Source organism: Diabrotica virgifera, chromosome 3 (genome assembly GCF_917563875.1).
Source record: "Diabrotica virgifera virgifera chromosome 3, PGI_DIABVI_V3a".
NCBI classification, from domain to species: Eukaryota; Metazoa; Arthropoda; class Insecta; order Coleoptera; family Chrysomelidae; genus Diabrotica; species Diabrotica virgifera.
Genome location: NC_065445.1, coordinates 25,702,939 through 25,726,046, shown reverse-complemented (window position 1 = coordinate 25,726,046; position 23,108 = coordinate 25,702,939). Strand labels below are relative to the sequence as shown.

Here is a 23,108-nt window from a genome sequence, read left to right as displayed (position 1 = left end):
ACTCGATCACGATTTCGTCTCAACAGGAATCTGCTTACACGGCCGTACAACTGCTCCCTTCCGATCTTAATTACACAGTAAATGTTTTTCCTTCATCAATCTGAGACTCAACCACTCTGTTCTCCCTCCATCCATCTCTTCGCCAATCACAAGCATTTTCTCTACACATTACATCGCTTCTGTCATTTCCTAAGAACAAATAGTGTTGTATACAAATTTTTATTAAATATTAAAATATTAAATATTAAGATATTAAAATTAAATGTTTTCTTACATCCTAGAAAAACCCTATATTCTAAAACTAAACAAATTGTTATCGTCGTTTTCTCTCTAGGAAACCATTTAGAAACATTCTATGAGGTGTAGGAAACAGAGGTTGAACCTTGCAAAATGGACACAAGTCCGGTTTTATTTTTTTTCTGGTAGATCAAGGGGTGCTTATTATAACACTAACTTTTTCTGAAAAAATTTCGCCCCGGAACCCCGTTTTTCACCCCTTTAAAGGGGGTAATTTGTGGTTTTTGCGGAACGGAGCCCTTCCTGTACCTTTTACAAAAATTTTTTTTTATAGAAATATGAAGAGGACTATATTTTCTATGATTTATTTCCCGACAGCATATGTCTATCATCCACCGTTTAGCCGGGGTGGCGCCCCAAAGTTGACAAGTTTTTAAAAAAGATGTTTTTAAAAAAAATATATTTTTCCCTAACTGTAACGGAAATTAAGAAAAAGTCCTGCTACAATTTTTCACAAATAAGTGACTGATTTTTTGGTATAGGTTTCACTTAAGGGTAGTTGCCCTAATTTTAATTACAGGGTGTTAAATTTTAAAAAACCCCTTTTTATACCATCTGAACCGTTTATGCTAGAGTAAAAAGACTTTCAGCGATTACCCATGTACTGGTGCTATTTACAAATTTATATAATGCACACCCATTTTTCCCCGGAACCACCCCAAAAAAAAGAAGAATTAATAAATAAAGTGATTCTCTTGGAATCCTTCACACACAATGCCCTTTATTAATATGCTTCATATATCATTTTGTGTAAGTTATTATTACCCATGCATGGACACCAAAAGCGATTTCCTAGTGCAACCCCTGTAGCCAAAAAAAAATAAATAAAATGGGGGTTGAAATTTTGTTTTTGTTTTTTGCTTTTTGATCCATATGGGCATATGCTTAATCAATTCTGCTTTTCAAAAATATATATGGTTATTGCAACATTCCTGCGGAAACCACCCCTAGCCTTGAAAATTTACTGCAGAAACTACCCCTATCCCTTGGCGAGCATGTTTTTACGATTTTCTCATTACCTATGCATTATTTTTAAACAAAACTTGTACAAGGTTAAAGACCACTATTAACTCTAAAAATTAGGTCCTATTCATTTTTTTCGTATAAGCAACCGATACGGCACAGTGGCGCCGTAAACCTCGTGATATGCTTTGGCGGGCTCCAGTTTTTGGTTTTTATCTCGTTACTTGTTTGTTTTATTGATAAAGTACTTATGTAAAATAAAACAACACAGTGTAAGCTACAAATTATGACCTATACACATTTTACATTCTTTGCCCCCCAAAACCACAGTGGTGGCCCAAAATCAATTTTTGCATATTTTCGCCACCTACACGCATTTTATTTCATTAATGCTATCTTAATAGCACAATATTCACCCTTAAGTGGTCGCTAAGCAGTGGCTGATCCAGGGAGTGGTGATGGGGGCGATCACCCCCCCCCTCTCACACCAAAAGTGATATTATATTTAAAGATTATAAAAATATTCATTTATTTTTATAGAAATTTAGCCAATTGGCACCCCCCTTAACGATGCTGGATCCGCCACTGTCGCTAAAACATAAAAAGTACGCCATCATTATAAAAATAATAATATAAGTATTTCTATAAAAATAAATGAATATTTTTATAATCTTTAAATATAATATCACTTTTGGTTTGAGGGGGGTGATCGCCCCAATCACCCCTCCCTGGATTCGCCACTGCTTAGCGACCACTTAAGGGTGAATATTATGCTATTAAGGTAGCATTAATGAAATAAAATGCGTGTAGGTGGCGAAAATATGCAAAAATTGATTTTGGGCCACCACTGTGGCTTTGGGGGGCAAAGAATGTAAAATGTGTATAGGTCATAATTTGTAGCTTACACTGTGTTGTTTTATTTTACATAAGTACTTTATCAATAAAACAAACAAGTGACGAAATAAAAAACAAGAACTGGAGCCCGCCAAAGCATATCACGAAGTTTACGGCGCCACTGTGCCGTAACGGTTGCTTATACGAAAAAAATGAATAGAACCTAATTTTTAGAGTAAATAGTGGTCTTTAATCTTGTATAAGTTTTGTTTAAAAAGAATGCATAAGTAATGAGGAAATCGTAAAAACATGCTCTCCAAGGGATAGGGGTAGTTTTTGCAGTATATTTTCAAGGATAGGGGTGGTTTCCGCAGGAATGTTGCAATAACCATATATATTTTTGAAAAGCACTATTGATGAAGCATATGCCCGTATGGATCAAAAAGCAAAAAACAAAAAAAAAGTTTCAACCCCCATTTTATTTATTTATTTTTGGCTACAGGGGTTGCACTAGGAAATCGCTTTTGGTGTCCATGCATGGGTAATAATAACGTGCACAAAATGATATATGAAGCATATTAATAAAGGGAAGGATTTCAAGAAAATCACTTTACTTATTAATTCTTCTTTTTTTTGGGGTGGTTCCGAGGAAAAAATGGGAGTAAATTATACCAATTTGTAAATAACACCAGTACGTGGGTAATTGCTGAAAGTCTTTTTACTCTAGCATAAACGGTTCAGATGGTATAAAAAGGGGTTTTTTAAAATGTAACACCCTGTCATTAAAAATAGGCCAATTACCCTTAAGTGAAACCTATACCAAAAAATCGGTCACTTATTTGTGAATAATTGTCGCAGGATTTCTTCCTAATTTCCGTTACAGTTAGGGAAAAATATATTTTTTTTAAAAACATCTTTTTTAAAAACTTGTCAACTTTGGGGCGCCACCCCCGCTAAACGGTGGATGATAGACATATGCTGTCGGGAAATAAATCATAGAAAATATAGTCCTCTTCATATTTCTATAAAAAATGTTTTTTGTAAAAGGTACAGGAAGGGCTACGTTCCGCAAAAACCACAAATTACCCCCTTTAAAGGGGTGAAAAAGGGGGTTCCGGGGCGAAATTTTTTCAGAAAAAGTTAGTCTTATAATAAGCACCCCTTGATCTACCAGAAAAAAAATAAAACCAGACTTGTGTCCATTTTGCAAGGTTCAACCTCTGTTTCCTACACTAATGTATTGTCTATTCCAAAGCGGCACATTAACTTTCTAAAACCGCCCGTAATTTAGTTCATTGTTTGAATTGCATAAATCCGTACGTAGAATCTTTATCACTAACGTTTTTCTCTTTCCACGAAACACTGCTTACGGCTAAATCATATTATTTACAAATTTTGGTTATATACAGGGCGATGAAAATTTACGATCTCGTGGTCTTTGACATAAAATTAATTCTCTGAATTCTCCCCATAAAAATTATTTAACAACACATAACTGTTAATTAAAAATATATTTTGCGCATGTGAACAATTTAACAGTGGGTTCAGAATACCGAAAGTCACTGAAAGAGAAATAAAGAGAAATTTAGAGAGCCATAATTTATTTAGTGTGGGTTCATTTAATTGTTGAGATTGAGTCATGTTGAGATTGTTCATTTGGTAGTTCATCTGTCGTATAGCGGCAAAAGCAAAACATTCCTTTCATATGATCATCTTATCACATTATTTATTATTTTGTAACAGATTCTAATAGACGCTTTCTTCTTCAGGTGAGTCAGCCAACTATCAACTAATGAAAAAACACCCATCAAGATGGACCCAAAAGTAAGTTCCAGTTGAAAATACTCAGTTTATTATCTACAAAAAACGTTATATTTAAGGAAAATGTGAAAACGGTAACAGTTTCATAGACAGTTTCGGTTTTCGGTACATCGATCCTCTAAGTCAAGCAGTGTTGGCTGCGGTTAGAGTTTGGATGGACGACCAGAAAGTAAACAGAGAGCGAAAGAAACTATGTGAGTAAATATTATAAATGTTAGGTTAGTCTCGATATACGCTATTTAGTAATAGTGTTATCAAGATGTAATATGTGCCAGTAGTTCTCATAGAAGGTTCTTATTAATTGTTTATGTAGGAAATATCAGAAATAGCTGGTTATCAACTAAAGTAGTAGACAATGAAATGAATCATGTGTGTGACTGTAAATACATAATACAAAAAATCGATTGGCATAATTCATAAATATATAGAGAAGGCATACGATACGGTACCTTTCAAAAAACTGTTTCAAACATTGACGAAAGTATTGTAGGTCTCACCAGGATGTGAAGATTTTCTAAACAAGAATGTTGTCTGTCTCAGACCTTATTTAAAATATACATATATTCAATCATCCCTAGAGCAGTGGAGGAAACAAGTGTCCGGAGTGGGGATAGACATAGGCGGTGGTAAATGTCTAAACAACTTTGTTTAAAAAAAAACAGTAAAATCCTGTATAAAAGGTATATTTAAAAAAACCTCAAAAGGGCCACATCAATCACATAACTAGTTTTCGACTGGTTTACCAGTCATCATCAGTGCTTACGTGCAATGTACATGCTAACCACCAAGATAGTATTATACAAAAATATGTGGATCAAAGCCCAGTAAAAGTAGTCCGTCAAGGAAACACTGGTTCAAAATGCTACCTTAAGCCTGGATGTTTAAAATACTTTCTAATTTGCCCTAGGTAACATCTGAGATGTAGATATCACTTGTTCACATGTTGGAAGTGCCGTCTCACAAATGTCAGAGAAGTGCGCTTTCGAATGAAAAGGGTATGTAAATGTAGCCGGAGTATTGCAATAACCTGAAAATAAGATACCATCCCAGAAAAGCTAGATAAGATAACCCAGAGCGATATGGAGACCTCCATCTTAATATTTAGGACAAAATATGTGAATAGAGAGGTCTCGGTCGAAGAACATTATGGATTCATACTTCATACCTCATATAATAACCTACGTCAGTAGTTTATTCAGCCTTTGTCGTCCCTCTTCAGAGCTGCAGCGAAATAGCCAACATGACAACCAACGTTCCGTGATGAACATCGTGCGGAGAGAAGAAGAAGCAATGTATATACTATTATTTAAAAATGTATAAACATATTCAATTTCTTTGCAACACGAAAATGCAGCAGCTGCAAAATACTCTGGTTAAATCGGAGAGTGCAGGAAGAGTCTATACCGGTTTCGGGGGTCTTTTCCTCCTCATCAGTAGTCCCATATCCTCTTCTCTCCGATTTTCCCAGGTACCATGCCTTTGGCCTTTCCGAATTGCAAAGAACGAAATGCCGCGGATGAACTAGAGCCATCTACCGAAAAGTTCATCCACAGCATTTCGTTCTTTTACTACGCGGGTAGAGACTCGTCTATAAACCCAATAGGTGATAGTCCTACTTCAGGTATGCGACCCTGCAAACGCGAGCCTTGGTATATCTACTAAGTCCAAACAGTAGATACCATTGTCCTTTCCTACTAACCCTGTTTAAACAAATTTCCTTATTAGCACTCCCAACCAAAGGGGAAGGCAACGGGAAACCACCCCTTTATTTCACCCTCGAAAGTTCATGATATGAGCAATAGCTGCGAGGCCTCGGATGATGAGCTTCGCGATCCGGATGGCACCCGGCGCATCTTCTCGTCCGGGGAGGAATGTGTGAAATCAGTTACCGGGCATGTAGACGTGACTCATCAGGCTTTACATGCGAAATGTGCTACTGGTGAAAAACAAAAACTTAATAACCGCAAACCATACAACATAGCTACATGGAATGTCCGTGGCCTTTTACAACCGGGCAAACAAGCTATTCTGGAGAAGGAACTGGAACGAACCAATATCTCTGTGGCCGGGCTCTCTGAACTTCACTTCCGTAACGAGGGGCACTACATAACTAATTTGGGACATTTCATGTGCTTTTCAGGCAACACTAACAAAAGTATCAATGGTGTTGGCTTTTGGGTTTCAAAATCTCTTTCTCCTTATATACTGGGATATCAAGCTATCAGTGATCGTATAATTTCCTTAAAACTAAATGGATCTCCCTCTATCGTCCATTTGATTCAGGTATATGCGCCTACCTCAACTGCTGATGATGATACAACTGAATCTTTTTTCAACGAACTGGAATCATATCTGCAAAATATCCCAAATAAAGAAATCGCTATCATCATGGGTGATTTAAACTCAAAAATCGGTGTTACTATGGATGACGAACATATACGAAATATTGTGGGTAGATATGGAATAGGTGAACGTAATTCAAGGGGAGACCGCCTTATCCAGTTCTGCGTTGACAATGACTTGACAATAATGAACTCTATGTATAAGCACCACCCCAGAAGATTGTACACTTGGATCTCACCTGGCGGACGACACCGAAATCAAATCGATTACATAATGATTAAACATCGCTGGAAAACATCTATTAGCCAATGTAAAACACGACCTAGCGCTGACTGCGGCTCTGACCACCAACTTCTTTTTGCAACGCTAAAGCAAAAATTCAAGGCATGTGCTAGGATCCGAAACAAGAGGATATCAAAAATAAAAGATACACAACAATTTAAAAGCCAATGTAATGAAAGATTCGAAAATATTTTACCAACTATCGCCACTCATGATTCCGAAAAGATTTGGTTATCTTTTAAAAATACCTTGATACAGACCTTGGCTGACTGCGAGGCACAGTCTAATGCCGTCTCAACCGGACCAAAAAAGTGTGGATGTCTGCAGATACTTTTGACCTCGTTGAAGAACGTAGAAAACTTAAAATTGCTGGAATCGAGAACCCTCTCAGGAATTCCCAGTACCGACAGCTATCTAGAGATATTCAGGCTGCTTGTAGACGAGACAAAAACAAGCATATAGAGAAAATCTGCAGAGAAATTCAACTACATGCCGACACAAATAACACCAAAGAACTCTTTGATAAAGTCAGACTACTCACACGTAAATTCAAACAGAAATCTTGGTCTATCAAAGATGATGAAGGTAATGTACAGACGGATTTGGACAAGGTTATTGATGTTTGGAGGGCGTATTGTAAGTCTTTATACGCCAATAGCTGACTGCCAGACCTCCACTTTCCGTTCTCCTTCAACAGAGACACACCACACTAGTTTTGAATCTGAACCTGACATACTTTTTTCCGAGGTGGAATTCGTTTTAAAAAGACTTAAGTTAAACAAAGCAGCAGGATATGATCTCATTACTGCAGACGTCTTGAAGCATCTTCCGGAATGTGGAGTGAAAATATTACATCGATTGTGTAATGAAATATGGCACACAGGCGTTTGGCCTGAGGATTGGAGAAAGACCATAATCATACCTCTTCATAAGAAAGGTTCAACAAATAATTGTAACAACTACAGGCTATTAGCTCTAATATCACACGCCAGTAAGGTGATCCTCTACATACTGCAACGGCGTCTAGAAAACTTCATAAGTTGGCAAATAGCACCTGAGCAGGCTGGATTTGTAAAGGGCAGAGGTACTAGAGAACAAATCCTTAATGTAAGAAACATCATAGAAAAAGCCAGAGAATACCAGATCCCGATATTTATATGTTTCGTCGATTATACAAAGGCCTTTGATAATGTTAGATAGGACAAACTATGGAACATATTGACGACAATGGGTGTACCTAAACACTTGACTCACCTTATTAGCAAACTGTACCAAGATAACCTGGCATATATTCGAATGGACGGATACCTGTCTGACAAATGCACTTTGGAGAAGGGAGTACGCCAAGGATGCGTTTTATCTCCCTTATTATTTAACATCTATTCGGAGTTCATAATGCGCAGAGTCTTGGATGGTTGGGAGGGAGGAGTAAACCTAGGTGGTGTTAAGATATCTAACTTGCGTTTCGCAGACGACACTACACTTCTAGCCTCTACTCCAGAAGAAATTATTGAATTATTAAAAAAACTCGAGGAAGAAAGTGCTAAATTTGGACTCATGGTTAACTACAACAAAAACAAAATCATGGATATTGATCGCCAACAACAGTTTCCTGAAACCCAAACTATTGCGGGATGCGAGGTAGTCTCATCTATGATATATCTTGGAGTTCTAGTTAACAACACAGGCAGTTGTGAACCCGAAATTAGAAGACGCATTCAACTAGCAAGAGCAGCAATGAGTGAACTAAACGGGGTCTGGCGTGATCGTCACATTACTATGACAAACAAAAAGAGACTCGTTTCAACTCTGGTCTTTTCCATATTTTACTATGCATGCGAGACATGGACAGTCAAAGAATCAGATAGACGACGTATAGACGCCTTTGAAATGTGGACATGGAGACGCCTGCTTCGAATTCCATGGACGGCTCGCCGTACAAATGTCTCGGTTCTGGATGAAATTAAACCGGATCAGCGTCTCTCCAGTACCGTTTACTCTAGAAGTTTAAAGTTCTTTGGTCATATCCATCGGAGTGATCACAAAATGGAGCGGTTGGTGGTCCAAGGAAGGCCTCAGACTCAACGCCAACGCGGAAGATCTCCACAGCGATGGGCGGACATTACTAAAAAGCTTCTCAACAAACAGTATACTGAGGCAATACATGTAACTGATGACCGCGACCAGTGGAGAAATATTATCAATCAAACTGTCCGAGCTGCTGAAGCCCAATTATGAACCACAACACATCTACTAAGATGTTAATGACTATGATGATGATGATGACCACGCTGAGCAGATTGGACGTGATTTATTTAAAATTCCCTCATATTAATTTCCTCGGCATCCTGTATGATTTATAATTTTTGAAAATCTCGGGAGGTTATAACCAAAGAAAGTATTCCACCTGTTGTCAATCTGATGGTATGGGAACGATATTTATTGTCGTTTTCTGTGCTACTTCGATTGATAACTTATTTTGTTTTTCGGTAGATGGCTCTAGTTCATCCGCGGCATTTCGTTCTTTGCAATTCGGAAAGGCCCAAAGCATGGTACCTGGGGAAATCGGAGAGAAGAGGATATGGGACTACTGATGAGGAGAAAAAACCTCCGAAACTGGTATAGATTCTTCCTGCACTCTCCGATTTAACCAGAGTATTATGCAACTGCTGCGTTTTCGTGTTGCAAAGAAATTGAAAATGTTTATACAATTTTAATTCATTTACTCTTTTGTTGAGTACTAAGGAATCTTTCTTGTTGAAACTTTTACCACGTTGAGCAGATGAGACGTGAATTATTTAAAATTCCCTCATCTTAATTTCCTCGGCATCCTGTATGATTTATAATTTTTGAAAATCTCGGGAGGTTGTAACCAAAGAAAGTATTCCACCTGTCAATATGATGGTATGGGAACGATATTTATTGTCGTTTTCTGTGCTACTTCGATTGATAACTTATTTTGTTTTACTATTATTTAATTCACATAATATATTAATTTTTCTTAATCTTTGCATTATATTTTATACAATATCTTTTATTATACGAATGAATTATGCCCCCGATTTCAAATTTTTATGTGGTCATGTATTTATTTTAATCCACTTCCGATGATTTCAATATCAAAACAAAAACACGTTATTTTCTAAACGGTGCTATAGAAAATCAATATTACACAATTTCTGAAAAGTTTATGACACTTTCGAGGACGATTTTGGTGTTGAATATGTTTTAAACACAGCTGATTAGGCGCGTAATCAGAAAGGTTATCGCAGATAACCTTAAAAAGGAAAATATAATGCTGATAACAGTCACGATAGACGATACTGCTTTATCAAAATGAGTACTTGCATTGGATTCAATGTAAAATAATGTTTTTTTTATCAAGAATTCAAATATCTATGATTTGTATTTCACTCTAAAACGAGTATGATCTAGTACTTTACAAGCCGAGTATGAATTGTATGGTCTCATTCCATGATACAATGAGAACGAAGATATGGTCAACAGCGTGACCAAGTCTCGCCCTTTCTGCGCAGTGACGTCAGTGGAGAGTGGCGTTCTTAAAATACAAGGAAGAACTGGTTTAATTTCGTCAGTTTAAATGTTTTTATTATTTTTTTTACGATGAATGTGATATTAAACGCCGGATTAAGTATTTTTTGGGGCCGGGAACTAAATAGCAAGGGAGCCCATCGTTCATTCAGAACTGGTGATATTAAATCAAGGCTTTGGTATTTAAAACTAATTAATGTAAAAGTCTGCTGAGATTATTAAAAACTTCTTTTATTAGCGGATACAGCATGATTTTATTTCGATTATAATACAAATAAATAAAAGTAGTTTTATGTATCATGTATATATATTAACATTTTATTGACATTTAAAATTAGAAATTAAACATCGTAATATTTTTAAATGGTACCTACATACGTTATTAAAATAAGTCCATAAAATTCACAAAAATATGAGGGGTAAAAACACTGATTATAATGATACATATAATCAGCCTATGTAACAAAAACCTTGTCACATATGTAACAACATTTTTTTTAAGTCTTTGCAATAATTATATGGTCACTTGTTATAATAATATATGTTTTCGTGCTTCAAAACAAATGAGGTATTTAGTACTTTTGGCTGTTTTTTAAATGCAAAATTATTAATTGGAAAAATTGAATTTTCAAAAATATTTAAGCGAAGAAAACAAATGGGTCAAAAATCAAAACTCGCCGTTGAATATAAACTACATCTGCATAAATCTATGATACAACTAATTTGGACCTATGGTGTTCTCTGGGGTTGTTCAAAGCCATCAAATATCAAGATAAAATAAAGAGTCCAGTCAAAAATATTGAGAATGATATATTCAACGCGCCCTGGTATGTAAGCAATAAAACCCTACACAAGGATTCAGCTACACCTTTGGTAGAGGAAGAAATTCAAAGAATCACTTTGATGGACTGAGAAGTCATCCAAATGATGAAGAAAGACTGCTAAACGCTCCTCCCGGATTGCAACTGACCAACAGACCTAATCAATTAAATTTATGATCTAATGTATTTGGGCCCACCCATTGCAACGATGGTTCATGGAGAATTAAAATGAACTACCAGCTAGATAAACTAATGCAAAGCCCAGATATTGTAAGATTTGTAAAGTCACAAAGAGTAAACTAGCTTCGTCACTTGGAAATAATGCTAGATAATCGAACTGTAAAAGTAATCAAGAAATGGAAGCCCAAGGAAATAGAACAAGAGGAAGACCCTATCAAAGATGGATAGACAACATAGGGAAAGATCTTAAAACCATGAACATTAGGCAGTGGCGAAGGAAAGCATCTGACAGGGCAGAATGGAAGAACATTGTTAAAGAGGAAAAAACTCACAGAGTTATAGAGCTAATAGAAGAAGAAGGAGACTATCTAATGTAAAAAATTAATAGGAGGGTTGTCATAGGGCAGCTTCTTCCCCATGTATTTGTCACTTATAACTTTTTACTTATAGCTTCGATGGAGCAGATTGTAAATTAAAATATGTAGCTAATATAAAAAATAAAAAGTCATCTATTTATTAAAAAAAATTACAATATTATTTTTGACATTTTTCTTTTTTTGCTGACTGTCTGATCTCGCAAGTTTTTATTCGGTTTTCTTAATCTAAAATACATCCTAGCCCTAAAAAATAAAGATTTAGAGCATAGGGCAATAAAGGCATAGAGCTATTGACCACCTCATCTTTAAATAACGAAAAGAGTATCTTTCGCTTACAAAAATTCAATGGTAAACCTACACTTCACTAATAAATACTAGTTCGATAATCGAAAGTTTTAAAAACACACAATTACACTATTTAAACCTTTTAAAACACAAGAAAACATTCAAAATAAATACAAATGACACCTTCTTACGGCAATAAGCGTGCTAAATTAAAGCCAGATTATGTTTTCACTCTCCATGTACGTCACAACGTCACACCATATAAACACGCCCACTTCACCGTCATGCGCATGATTATATCTTCTGTATTCTTTGTATCATGGTCTCATTCTAGATGATCATGATTTCTGAACTGTATTTGCGAAGCAAATCCAAAAACGCGTTTTTTTGGGTTTTTTGAAATTTTAAATCGCTTATAACTTTAAAACTATTAACTTTTAAGAAAAATGTCAAGAAACTTATTTTATTTAGAGTATCCCAAAGAATCTAGAAAACATATTTTTCGGAGGTAAATAGGAGATTTTTGAAATAGAGTGCGCCGCACCGTCAAAAAAATCGGATAAACACGCATATTTAAAAATTAAACAAACAACCGTATAAATTAAGGTTAGACGCGATCACTCTTCAGAATCTTGAAGCTGAATGCTTAATCTTAAATTCAAGTATCTGGCAACCTCAAAAATACTAATTTAAATATGAGTTTTTAAGCCTCGAAAATGCGTATTTTCGCATTTTTCAGATTTTAAATCGCCTACAACTCGAAAACTATCAATTTTTAAGAAAAATTACAAGGTACACTTCGCGTCAAAAAAAACTGGTACACTTTTTTTTCCCAATGTAAACCTGTGTTCAGACTGGACACAATGGCTCGTGAATCACGGCGTTGTTGCCAGCACAGATAATGGAATTGCACTAAATCTAAATACAAAAAATAACGTTCAAAAATCATGATGGTGAATCGTAAAACGGGCCATAGGTAACTCAATGTAAAATTCTAAACTATTAAATTCCTGCTTTCCTAATCATTTTACAACAAAAATCATGAGAAGCTATTTGTATGGGATTAAAATCTGTATTAAAAACAAAAGCTAAAATTGTTCTAGGATTTAAACACATTCCAACATTTTGAAAAATACCTACATTTGCCACAGTAGGCATGTGTGTAAAAGTTAGGCCCACGTTATTATTTACCTTATTGTTCGCACACTATTGACTGAATAAAACATCTTTATTATTATTACTTTCTCCTCAACTGACGCTATCTTATCAATTTTATTATTTTTTTAAACAAGAAATGATAAAATAAAAATTTTGACAGTTCAAATTGTCAATATTTATAATAACTTTAGGGCCGGTTGTTCGAACGCTAATCAACAATGATCATTATCAAATAATTAATTACTGTCAATGTCAATTGTTAAAACATAATTAATTAAAATTCTGAGACTATAATCAATTAATATAACAATAATTATTAACATAATTAATAATAAATCTCATAATTGTAATTAATTATGTTTTCAGCAACCCAAACAAAGTTGACATTGACAGTTTTGGTGACAGTAATTAAATATTTAATAATGATCATTGTTGATTAGCGTTCGAACAACCGGCCCTTACTGTGACGGAACGCAACCGATACACATTATGGTAATGTGTGTGGCCTAACTTTGGCGTATTTCTGTGAAGAATTCTTATTATATTTCTCATGATTCGAAAAAAAAAATGAATGCATAATAAAACACATTGAACATTTTGACAGGCGACATTTTCCACCTATGTGCTTAATATTTCAGCAGTTTCGAATTTTATTGTATACATAATATTTAAGTTTCACAATTGTTCACTGTAAAAGTGATTCATTTTGTATTAATTTCAAATTTTAATTTTTCCAGTGTGTTTTATTTATTAGTATCCCACAACTTTACGAGAAACCCTTCACATTTCTCGATTTTAAATTAAACATAATAATTGAATGTCATCCCTAGAGTTATTATCTGTCATTCATATCATATCTGTCATAAATTATAATAGAACACGAATTAATTTATGGGTACTTAATTGAGATGATGGAACATTACAAAATTAATAAGAGAATTTTTTAGGATGCATGTTTAAATAAATTTGACAAAATCGAGAATGCTCGATGTTGTTTTAATTTTTAGTAAACCTACTAAAAACTTGCGGTCTGCCGCACAGCCCTGCTTTTACCTGGTTTGATATAATATTTTAGTTGAACTGGCAACGTTGCCTAGAAATAAGAATGACATATGTGACAAGACCAATTTACACAACTAGAAAAACACGATTTTCGGTTATAAGACTTGTACCAGTTTTTTTTGACGCGAAGTGTACCTTTCTTGTTTAGAATGACCCAAAAAACCTAAAAATGTATGTTCTAGGGCAAAAAATGGTGATCTTTTGTAAAAAAATTTTAAACAATTTCTGCCCAAGAATTCCGCCCGGCACCCTTCAGATTTGTTTAAAGGGGACATTTTTGAATAGGAATCCACAAAGAAACCGAATCAGAAATTTTTCCAGACGGGAGCGGTCTCACCACATGGACTATTTGACCATTGGGTCCATCATAACATAATACTTCCTGGACGGAAAGCGTGAGTGCAAAAAACAGTATTTCTTTGCGACAGTAGTAAATACTACAGTTAGGGGAGTGCAATTAGAATGAAAAGATACAATGTTTCGGAAAAAATCAAACAAGGTTATATTTTTCTAAAACTTTTTTTGTTAGTTTATAAATATGTTAAAGTAAAAAGTTCTACTCACAAATTTCTCCGCTAATTGTTTATTAATTGTTTAAACAATAACAATTGTTTTATATAAATAATGTTAAGAATATGGGTGAATTCAACATTTTATTTTGATAAAAAATGTTTTTATTTTAGTTTTGATTATGCTGAACCCGAATCTGACATTACAATTTGCAAATTCAAAATAGCGGATTTTTTCCTAAAAATCCTTAAAAAGTAGTTGTAAAATCCGAATTTTTTTTATAAAACGTGTTTGTTTACATATATGTGGATATTTTTGAGAGGTTGCTGAACCTGAATCAAATTTTGATAATTTAAATTATAACATGGCAGATCGAAAATGGCGGACAACTTAAAAAATAGTTGTCAAATCATAATTTCTTTACAAAATATGTTTATTTCTACATATATTTATTTTTGAGTGCTTTGAAAAACCTAACTTAAATGTTAACATTATAAACTATAAAATGGCGGATCCAAAATGCGGCTTTTCATAAAAGAACATAAAAAAGAAAATTTTTCTAAAACATTTATTGTCTTTATTTTTAACAGGTTGTTGAATCTGAATTAAAGATTAAAAATTTAAATTTCAAAATGGCGGATCCAAAATGGCGGATATTTAAATGAAAAACAAGTAGAATCCAATCAAACAAATATGGAATTTCATTCTTAAAAAAAAGATAAAACAAATAATTTTCAAAATAATATTAAAAATTAAAATGTATTAAAAAGAATATTTAAAAAAAAACAAATTTTCGATTAGAAGGATATAATTACATATTGGAACATAGTTTTCAATTCCAAACAACTTTTCTTTATAAAAATTTTCGATATTGTGAAATATAAAGGTACTTTACTCTTGAGTGAAATTCATACTTTTTGACATACCTCGTACAAAATTAACAAAATTTGATATTTGATGGTTGCATCTTATGTTATATACGATGAAGAGTATTTTATAAAGAATAACTTTTTTCGTAAAACTGATATTATAAAAGAGTTATCAATAGGTTCCAAGTTACGCAGACATACTGTATAAGAGCTAAAAAAAAATTTTTTTGTTGAACATTTATTATTGTTAAGGCTTAATATTAAATGTATTTTAGGTAAGTTTTACAGAAAAAAGTTTTGATCACTCTGTATATACATTTTTTCAGCTGGTAATTTTCGGTTTTTGTATTACATTTTTGTTATCTTTCTTAGTTTTCTCAAAAATAAATTGTTTATTTTATTTTTAAACTAAAACAATTCAGCGTTTTTAAAGATTACATTTCAAGCTTTAAAAAATAGCAAAAAAATTGTATTAGATTTATTCAAACTTGAGTAATACTGTCTTAAAGTGGTGGGAATTCTGTAAAACTACGAAGTTTTCAAAAATGACATTTTTTGGACATCGTATTATTTGAATTAAATTTTTGAGATTTTTTTTTTAATAAAACATCGTTTAGTAAGATGATTGACGTTTAGTAAGTTGTGCAAATTTGAGAGTTTTATAAGTAAAATTGTATTAGTTACACATTTTTAAATCATTTTTAAACAAAATTCATGTAAGGCTCACTTTCCGCCAACACCGTACTTATGTCCATAAATTTTATTTCTTTTTATTACAACCATAAGATAACTTATTTCATCTTCTTTCATGTCCAATTTGTAAAATTTCTTTTGATCCATTAGTTAAAGAATTACATTAAAAAAACTCAACCGTGCACTTCTTCCAACGCTAGTTTACAGTGCGCCAATGTGTGTGAGAAGGGTGACTTTAGCGTTATAAATAAAAAATTACAGAAGCTAGAGATTTAATTTTAGAAAAATCTTTATATAAGGTTTTTTTGTAAAATTTTCTGAGTTTCCAATGGTCAAGCCAGTTTTTTTCTAAAAATTATATTTTCGGAGTTATTTAAAAAAACATCTAACTTCGCTGTTCATTTGTTTAATAAAAAATGAAGCACCCACTTCTCGAGTAGAACTTTTTGATATGTTGTTTATTAAAAATTTCTTAATGAAGTTACAAAAAGTTTTATCTTGTTTGATTTTTTCCGAAGTGAAAATCTAAATGCACTCCCCTAAGTAGTTTTGTAAAGGAAAAAACTGTTGCTTGTAAGATTAAGTTTGTTTATTTCTGAAAAGTTATGATTTTGCACTGCCCTTCGCCACACCGATTAAATTATTAAACAGAATAAAAACCGCAGAAGAGACTGCTATAGAACTCTAATAAAAAAAACAAATAGGTCATGTATACCAAATACTGCAGGAGAATATTGCGGTGGTAAATTTTGAAATCACTTAGGAACATCGCATGTACAATAGTGCTACAGACCGTTCGGATTTATTTGCCAATTTTCCATATTCGATATTCAGATTGGATAAACTGAGAGTTAAAAGAAAATCACAACGGAGATTGCATTTAGAGATAAAAGAGAAATACGCCCTTTGAATCGATATTAATTTTACATAGAGAGTTAGGTATGTTTTTCCATTTTTGTAGTATCGACAAACCGCAATTTTTTTTCTTCGAAATGCTTCTTTAGTGTCTTACTCATAAAAAAATATCGGAACAGAGAAAAGAAATTTTTCCGCAACGGAAAAAATCAAAATTTTATACTTTAAAAATGATTTTTTAAAGTATTTTTACAAACACAAACAATACAGAACGATCTGTCAAATAGGTTTGTTTTGGATAGGAGGCCAAAGTAAAGTTCCGTATAATTTTGTAAGCTTCTTCTTCTCATATTCTTTTGCCCCAGGCGTCGGATTGGGATTCCGATTCTTCCTTTGTCCATTTTTTCCATGCATTTCTATTTTTGGCCATCGCCTTTATTTCTTTAATGCTTTTCCCTTTATGGCTTCCTATTTCTTCGATTTGATTTATCCATTTCGTTCTGGGTATTTCCCTTCTTCTTTTGCTTCTACTTCCCAATTCTAATATTTGCCTTGTATTTCTCTCTGGTTTGATTCTATTAATATGTCGGAACCAGAATATTTGCTTCTTTAAATGTACTCAGTAATAAGTTTCTGCTTTGCCATTTGTCTGATATCTTCGTTTCTTATCCTGCCCCATTTTGTTTTCCCGCACATTTTGGTCAAATGTTTCACTTCGATTGCGTTTTTATTCATGTTTTTTATGAATTGTCCAGTTTTCGCTTGCGTATGTTATTATTGGCACTGTTATCATATTGTGAATTTTTTTCTTGACTTTCACTTTTATATCTTTGTGTCTTAGATTTGTTGTATTAATTATTGTGTAGTCTAATCGCGTAGAATTATTTAGACATCATGATTCACAATGCTGCCCAGATATTCGTACGTTGTTATATTTTCTTATTGTTTTGGTCTTCCTTTTTAGACCAGGAAGGATCTGTTTTTCGGTGGATGTGAGAGATGGCATTCGGATTTTTGCGGATCAAGTTAGGTGATAACTTCAATAATTATAATTGACTTATGCTCCTTCTCAAATATGTCCGGAACATTAATAAAAAAAAATAAAATATTTAAAAATTTCAAAAAATTTCGTTTTTTTTCTACTTTCTTTGCTTATAACTTTAAAACAATTCATTTTGGAACAAAGTCGTATAGGAATAAAACAAATATAATTAAATTTTTTCTATCAGATACGATTGGTTAAAAATGTCTTAATTTAACACCCTTGCTGCAAAATAGCAATAAATTTAAAATAAGGGGGCAAAACAAGCCGGTCCTTATTCAATGTTTTTCCATCACTTAGGTTACACTTATAACCTTCCTAATTCGCTTAGAAAATTTTTGTAATGTGCTAAAACCGTCCACCAAATTTCATTAAAATTGACTTACTAGATGTTGCATAATAATTTTGTAATCTAAACTTTTTTTAAAAAATTAAATTGTTTTAAAATCTTGCACAACAAAAACTAGAACATACAAAGATTTGTCAATTTTTTTATGTAAAGAAGCACTCCACCTATCTAATGCACTTTACAGAATTGAAATCGAATTATTTAAGCAGCCTCAACATTGTTTTAAATTTATAAACAATTTTTTGGCTCATAAACAAATTAGTGCTGTGTCCAGGAGGGGGTGCTACGGGCTCCTTTATTTAGATGGACTTACCCAAGTTTTTTTTATGTATTTTGACCCTAAGAACACGAATTTTTTGGGTAACAGTTGATCCGGATGTCGATAAGATTGTTATAAACAAAGAACTTGAGGAATTACATAACATCGATTTTTTGCAAAATAAAACATGTTTTTGTATTTCTTGGGTAATTCTAAGCAAAAAATGTTCCTATAAGTTTTTTCGTAGGATGCATAGTTTTCGAGATAAACGCGGTGGAACATTCAAAAAATCGAAAAATTGCAATTTTTGAACGAGAATGATTAAAAAATAAAATAGCAATTCTGCTGACAGCATTTGAAAGTTTAAGTCAAATTATACCGGATTTAATTATTTGCATTGCTAAAAATTAATTTTTTTATTATTAAACAAAGCTATTTGTTTATAAGCCAAAAAGTTGTTTATAATTTTAAAACATTGCTGAGGCCCCTTAAATAATCCGATTTTAATTCTGTAAAGTGTATTAAATAGGTAGAGCACCTCTTTATATGTAAAAAAATTAGCCAGCTTCTAAATGGTCTACTTTTTGTTCAGAAAGATTTTAAAAAATTTGAACCTTTTTAAAAATATTTACATTGCAAATTTATTATGCAAAATCTATTAGGTCGATTTTAATGAAATTTGGTAGACCATTTAAGTAAGTTATAAGAATTTTCTAAGCGAATTACTAAGGTTCTAAGTGCTACCAAAGTGGTTAAGAAACATTGAATAACAACAGGCGTATTTCCCCGTTATTTTGTATTTATTGCTATATTGCAGAAAAGGTAATACTGTAATACCTTAAGACATTTTTGACCAGTCGTATATCATACAAAATTCAATTATCTTTATTTTATTTCTGTACTACTTTGTTCCAAAACGAACCGTTTTAAAATTATAATCAAAGAAAGCAGAAAAAATCATATTTTTGAGAAGGAGCATAAGTCAATTATTATTACTGAAGGTGTCACCTAACCAGATTAGTCCTGGTCTATTTGATTCATCAGAATTATCAGTTGGCTTTGTATTACAAAGTGCGCATAGAACAAACTGAATTTGGAATGCTTAGTTGAGAGGCTTAAGGAATTTTTTCTAGAACCGTGTTAAAAATGCAATTTTTAGCACTCCATACGAGCGTTAAAAATGCTGCTTTAAGGCACTAGTGCTTTAAAATTTTTAAGGCACTGCAGTTCATATTGACCGTATAGGCAATTTTGATGTAATGTCAAAAAAATACAAAAATGGAATGTCAGTCAAGTTCAAGTAAAAGTTTTGTAGATATTGTCCTGTAATTACGTTTGTAGAAAAAATATTGTATGATATGCGTGTTAAAAAGTACATTTTTAAGGCACTCATGTGAATTGCAGAACTCGCTTCGCTCATTCTGCAAACTTTCACACGCGTGCCTTAAACGTGTACTTTTAACACTTATATCATAAATAACTATTAAACCACTATTTGAGCGTTTTAAAGTACCTACTGATAAATTTGGTTGCTTTGCTTTCTTTGCCCAAAACACATAAAGCACGTAATACTTTCTGGTTTTTGTTTCTTCACCATGTCATGTGCACACATTGTTTACCTGTACTTTACTATTCTTTGCATTTTTCTCATCCAACGTAGAGCTATAGATAGCTAAGGATGTGGTGTGGATGTTAGGAAATTCTGAAAGGGAATTAAAGCAAAGATTCTTCTGCTTTTGGCAGCATAACCCTAGATGGGTCTTTGCCTATCTGGATATGTCCTTCCATTCGGGTCTCTCTTGTGCCCTTCTTCATTGTCTTATGTTCATGGTTTTCAGATAGTCTTCCACGTCATCCAACCATCTCGTTCTGGGTACTCCTTTTGTTCGCCTTCCTGTCGGCTTCCATTGTAATAGTTTCTTTGTTTTGGCATCTTCTTGTCTCTGGACATAACCAGTCTTTGACTTTTCACAAACCTTAAATCAACGAATTGAATGAAGAGTAATGCAAAGATTTATTTAAAGATGGTTTGAAAAAATAGGGTATCTTGAATTTTCATTTAAAGATGAATCTACTGCTGCAAATAAACTATTATAAGTAAGATAAATTGAGTAGTAAATTGCTTGTTAAAATTAATAGTTTTATGCATCACTAATACTACCTACTGAGTAATGGGGAAATACATAATAAACTCTTTATTACAGAGACAAAATGAAGTACAAGTACCAAGTAGTAGTTTCGACATATTGCTGCCGATTACTAAAATAACTTTTCAATAATTTAATCGCATCTAACGAAAATCCGACATAGTGTAAAATACCAAACAGTAATTCATGAGAAATAGTATCAAATACCTTAGAAAAATCAAGAAGAATCAATACAGTACATTTATTTAGGTCTGTCCCTTTTAGAATTCATCCACAATATTTAGCAAAGCAGTGCTACAGCTATAGCCACTGCGAAAGCCAGACTGGAAGGAAGGAAGTATTTTATATTGATCTAAGTGACTTTTGATTTGGAGGTACATAATTTTTTCTAAAACTTTTGATAGTACAGGTAACAGACTCTTTTACTCACCTTTACTCACAACAAGCTCTTTTACTTCCTTTACATACAGATGCGTTAAAATATATCAATTTACATACCTATTAAACTATGTTTCTCTTCATTCATTATTTGTTTATATATAAAATTCTACAAATTGTCAGATTTTTTATTGCCAAAATAGGTGATTTGTTCTTAAAACGGCCCTGAATCAACCAATCAATCGACCTTTAATAATGAACCTCATTACTCAGTTTTCATTGGCTCTAAACGTATTCACATTAAACGCTGGTGGAAATGTTAATCGCAAAACCGACCTAGCCGAATAAATACATGGTGTCCCAGTCCGATTGACTACTCATTATGCAACTGATCACCTATATGTAATTAAAATGGTGTAATTGTCTTAACAATTATTCGGCAAGGGGAATAAAATTTTCATTTCAGTATAAATAATTTCATTTATATATACACTCACCGGCAGAAAAAACGGGCACCCCAAAAAATGGGTCATTTTTAATGTCTTGTATTTCCTAAACCTGATGTCCGATTTAAGTAATTTTTTTAATATGTTATAGCCTTATTCTTTATATCAATATCGCTGTAATAATATTGTTGCTAGACAGGTACATTGTCATTATATACAGGGTGTACGAATCAAACTGTGTTTTTTTTTCTCAAACTTTGGAACACCCTGTGGAATGTTCTAGCTTTTATAAAATACTGAAATTATAACAAACTATAGCCTCAGGTTTTCTTAACATTCTGTTTTTTGATTCATTCGCTTATATTGGATAATAAAAAAGTTAAGCACTTTAACAACTACCCCTGTTTTTCGTTAATACAGGGTGTTTTTAAATAAGTACGGCAAACTTTAAGGGGTAATTCTGCATGATAAAATAATGACAGTTTGCTTTATAAACGTATGCCCGCAAATGCTTCGTTTCCGAGATAGGGGGTGTTGAAATTGTTCTTACAAACTGACGATTTATTTATTTCTCTAAAACGGTTTGTGATATGCAAATGAAATTTGGTAGATTTTAAGAGGTAGTTATTGCGCATTTTTTGGCGTACAATTAAGAATTTTATATTCACCATTGGCGTGCATACGGATATAAATATTTTAGATATATCCCGTATGCACGCCAATGGTGAATATAAAATTCTCAATTGTATGCCAAAAAATGCGCAATAACTAGCTCTTAAAATCTACCAAATCTCATTTGCATATCACAAACCGTTTTAGAGCAATAGATAAATCGTCAGTTTGTAAGAACAATTTCAACACCCCCTATCTCAGAAACGAAGTATTTGCGGGCATAAGTTTATAAAGCAAACTGTCATTATTTTATCATGCAGAATTGCCCCTTAAAGCTTGCCGTACTTATTGAAAAACACCCTGCATTGACGAAAAACAGGGGTAGTTGTTAAAGTGCCTAACTTTTTTATTATCCAACATAAGCGAATGAATAAAAAAACAGAATGTTAAGAAAATCTGTGGCTATAGTTGGGTTTTAATTTTAGTATTTTATAAAAGCTAGAATATTCCACAGGGTGTTCCAAAGTTTGAGAAAAAAACACAGTTTGATTCGTACACCCTGTATACAATGAAAATGTACCTGTCTAGCAACAATATTATTACAGCGATATTGATAAAGAATAAGGCTATAACATATTAAAAAAATTACTTAAATCGGACATCAGGTTTAGGAAATACAAGACATTAAAAATGACCCATTTTTTGGGGTGCCCGTTTTTTCTGCCGGTGAGTGTATATATATATATATATATATATATATATATATATATATATATATATATATATATTTTCATTATACATAGTACTATTTTTCTTTTTAAGATATTCAACTCGATCAAATGCCTTCTCGGGTTTCACAATTATATTCACGCCTTTTCTGAATTATTTTTTACTGCGTGATTACATTGTCGTAGTGTTGCCCGAATGCAAGACCAAGACGAGACTTAAACAGTCTTGGTCTTGGTCTTGCGCC

At 33.1% G+C, this 23,108-nt stretch overlaps 1 protein-coding gene across 5 annotated transcripts in view; it reads left to right on the top strand.

Annotated features, from left to right (window-relative positions):
• Window positions 1-23,108, top strand: part of LOC114349504 (AF4/FMR2 family member lilli) — a 692,430-nt gene that overhangs the window by 134,100 nt on the left and 535,222 nt on the right. For 2 of the 5 annotated variants that reach the window (XM_050647824.1, XM_028299898.2), the window contains exon 2: window positions 3,864-3,918. The exons of 2 other annotated variants lie outside the window; for them this stretch is intronic. In XM_050647824.1, the coding sequence (XP_050503781.1) occupies window positions 3,887-3,918 (32 nt within the window). In that variant the 5' untranslated portion in view covers window positions 3,864-3,886. Of the gene's footprint in view, window positions 1-3,863; window positions 3,919-3,959; window positions 4,110-23,108 lie in introns of those variants that run through there. One more of the 5 variants, XM_028299903.2, reaches the window with a different exon arrangement.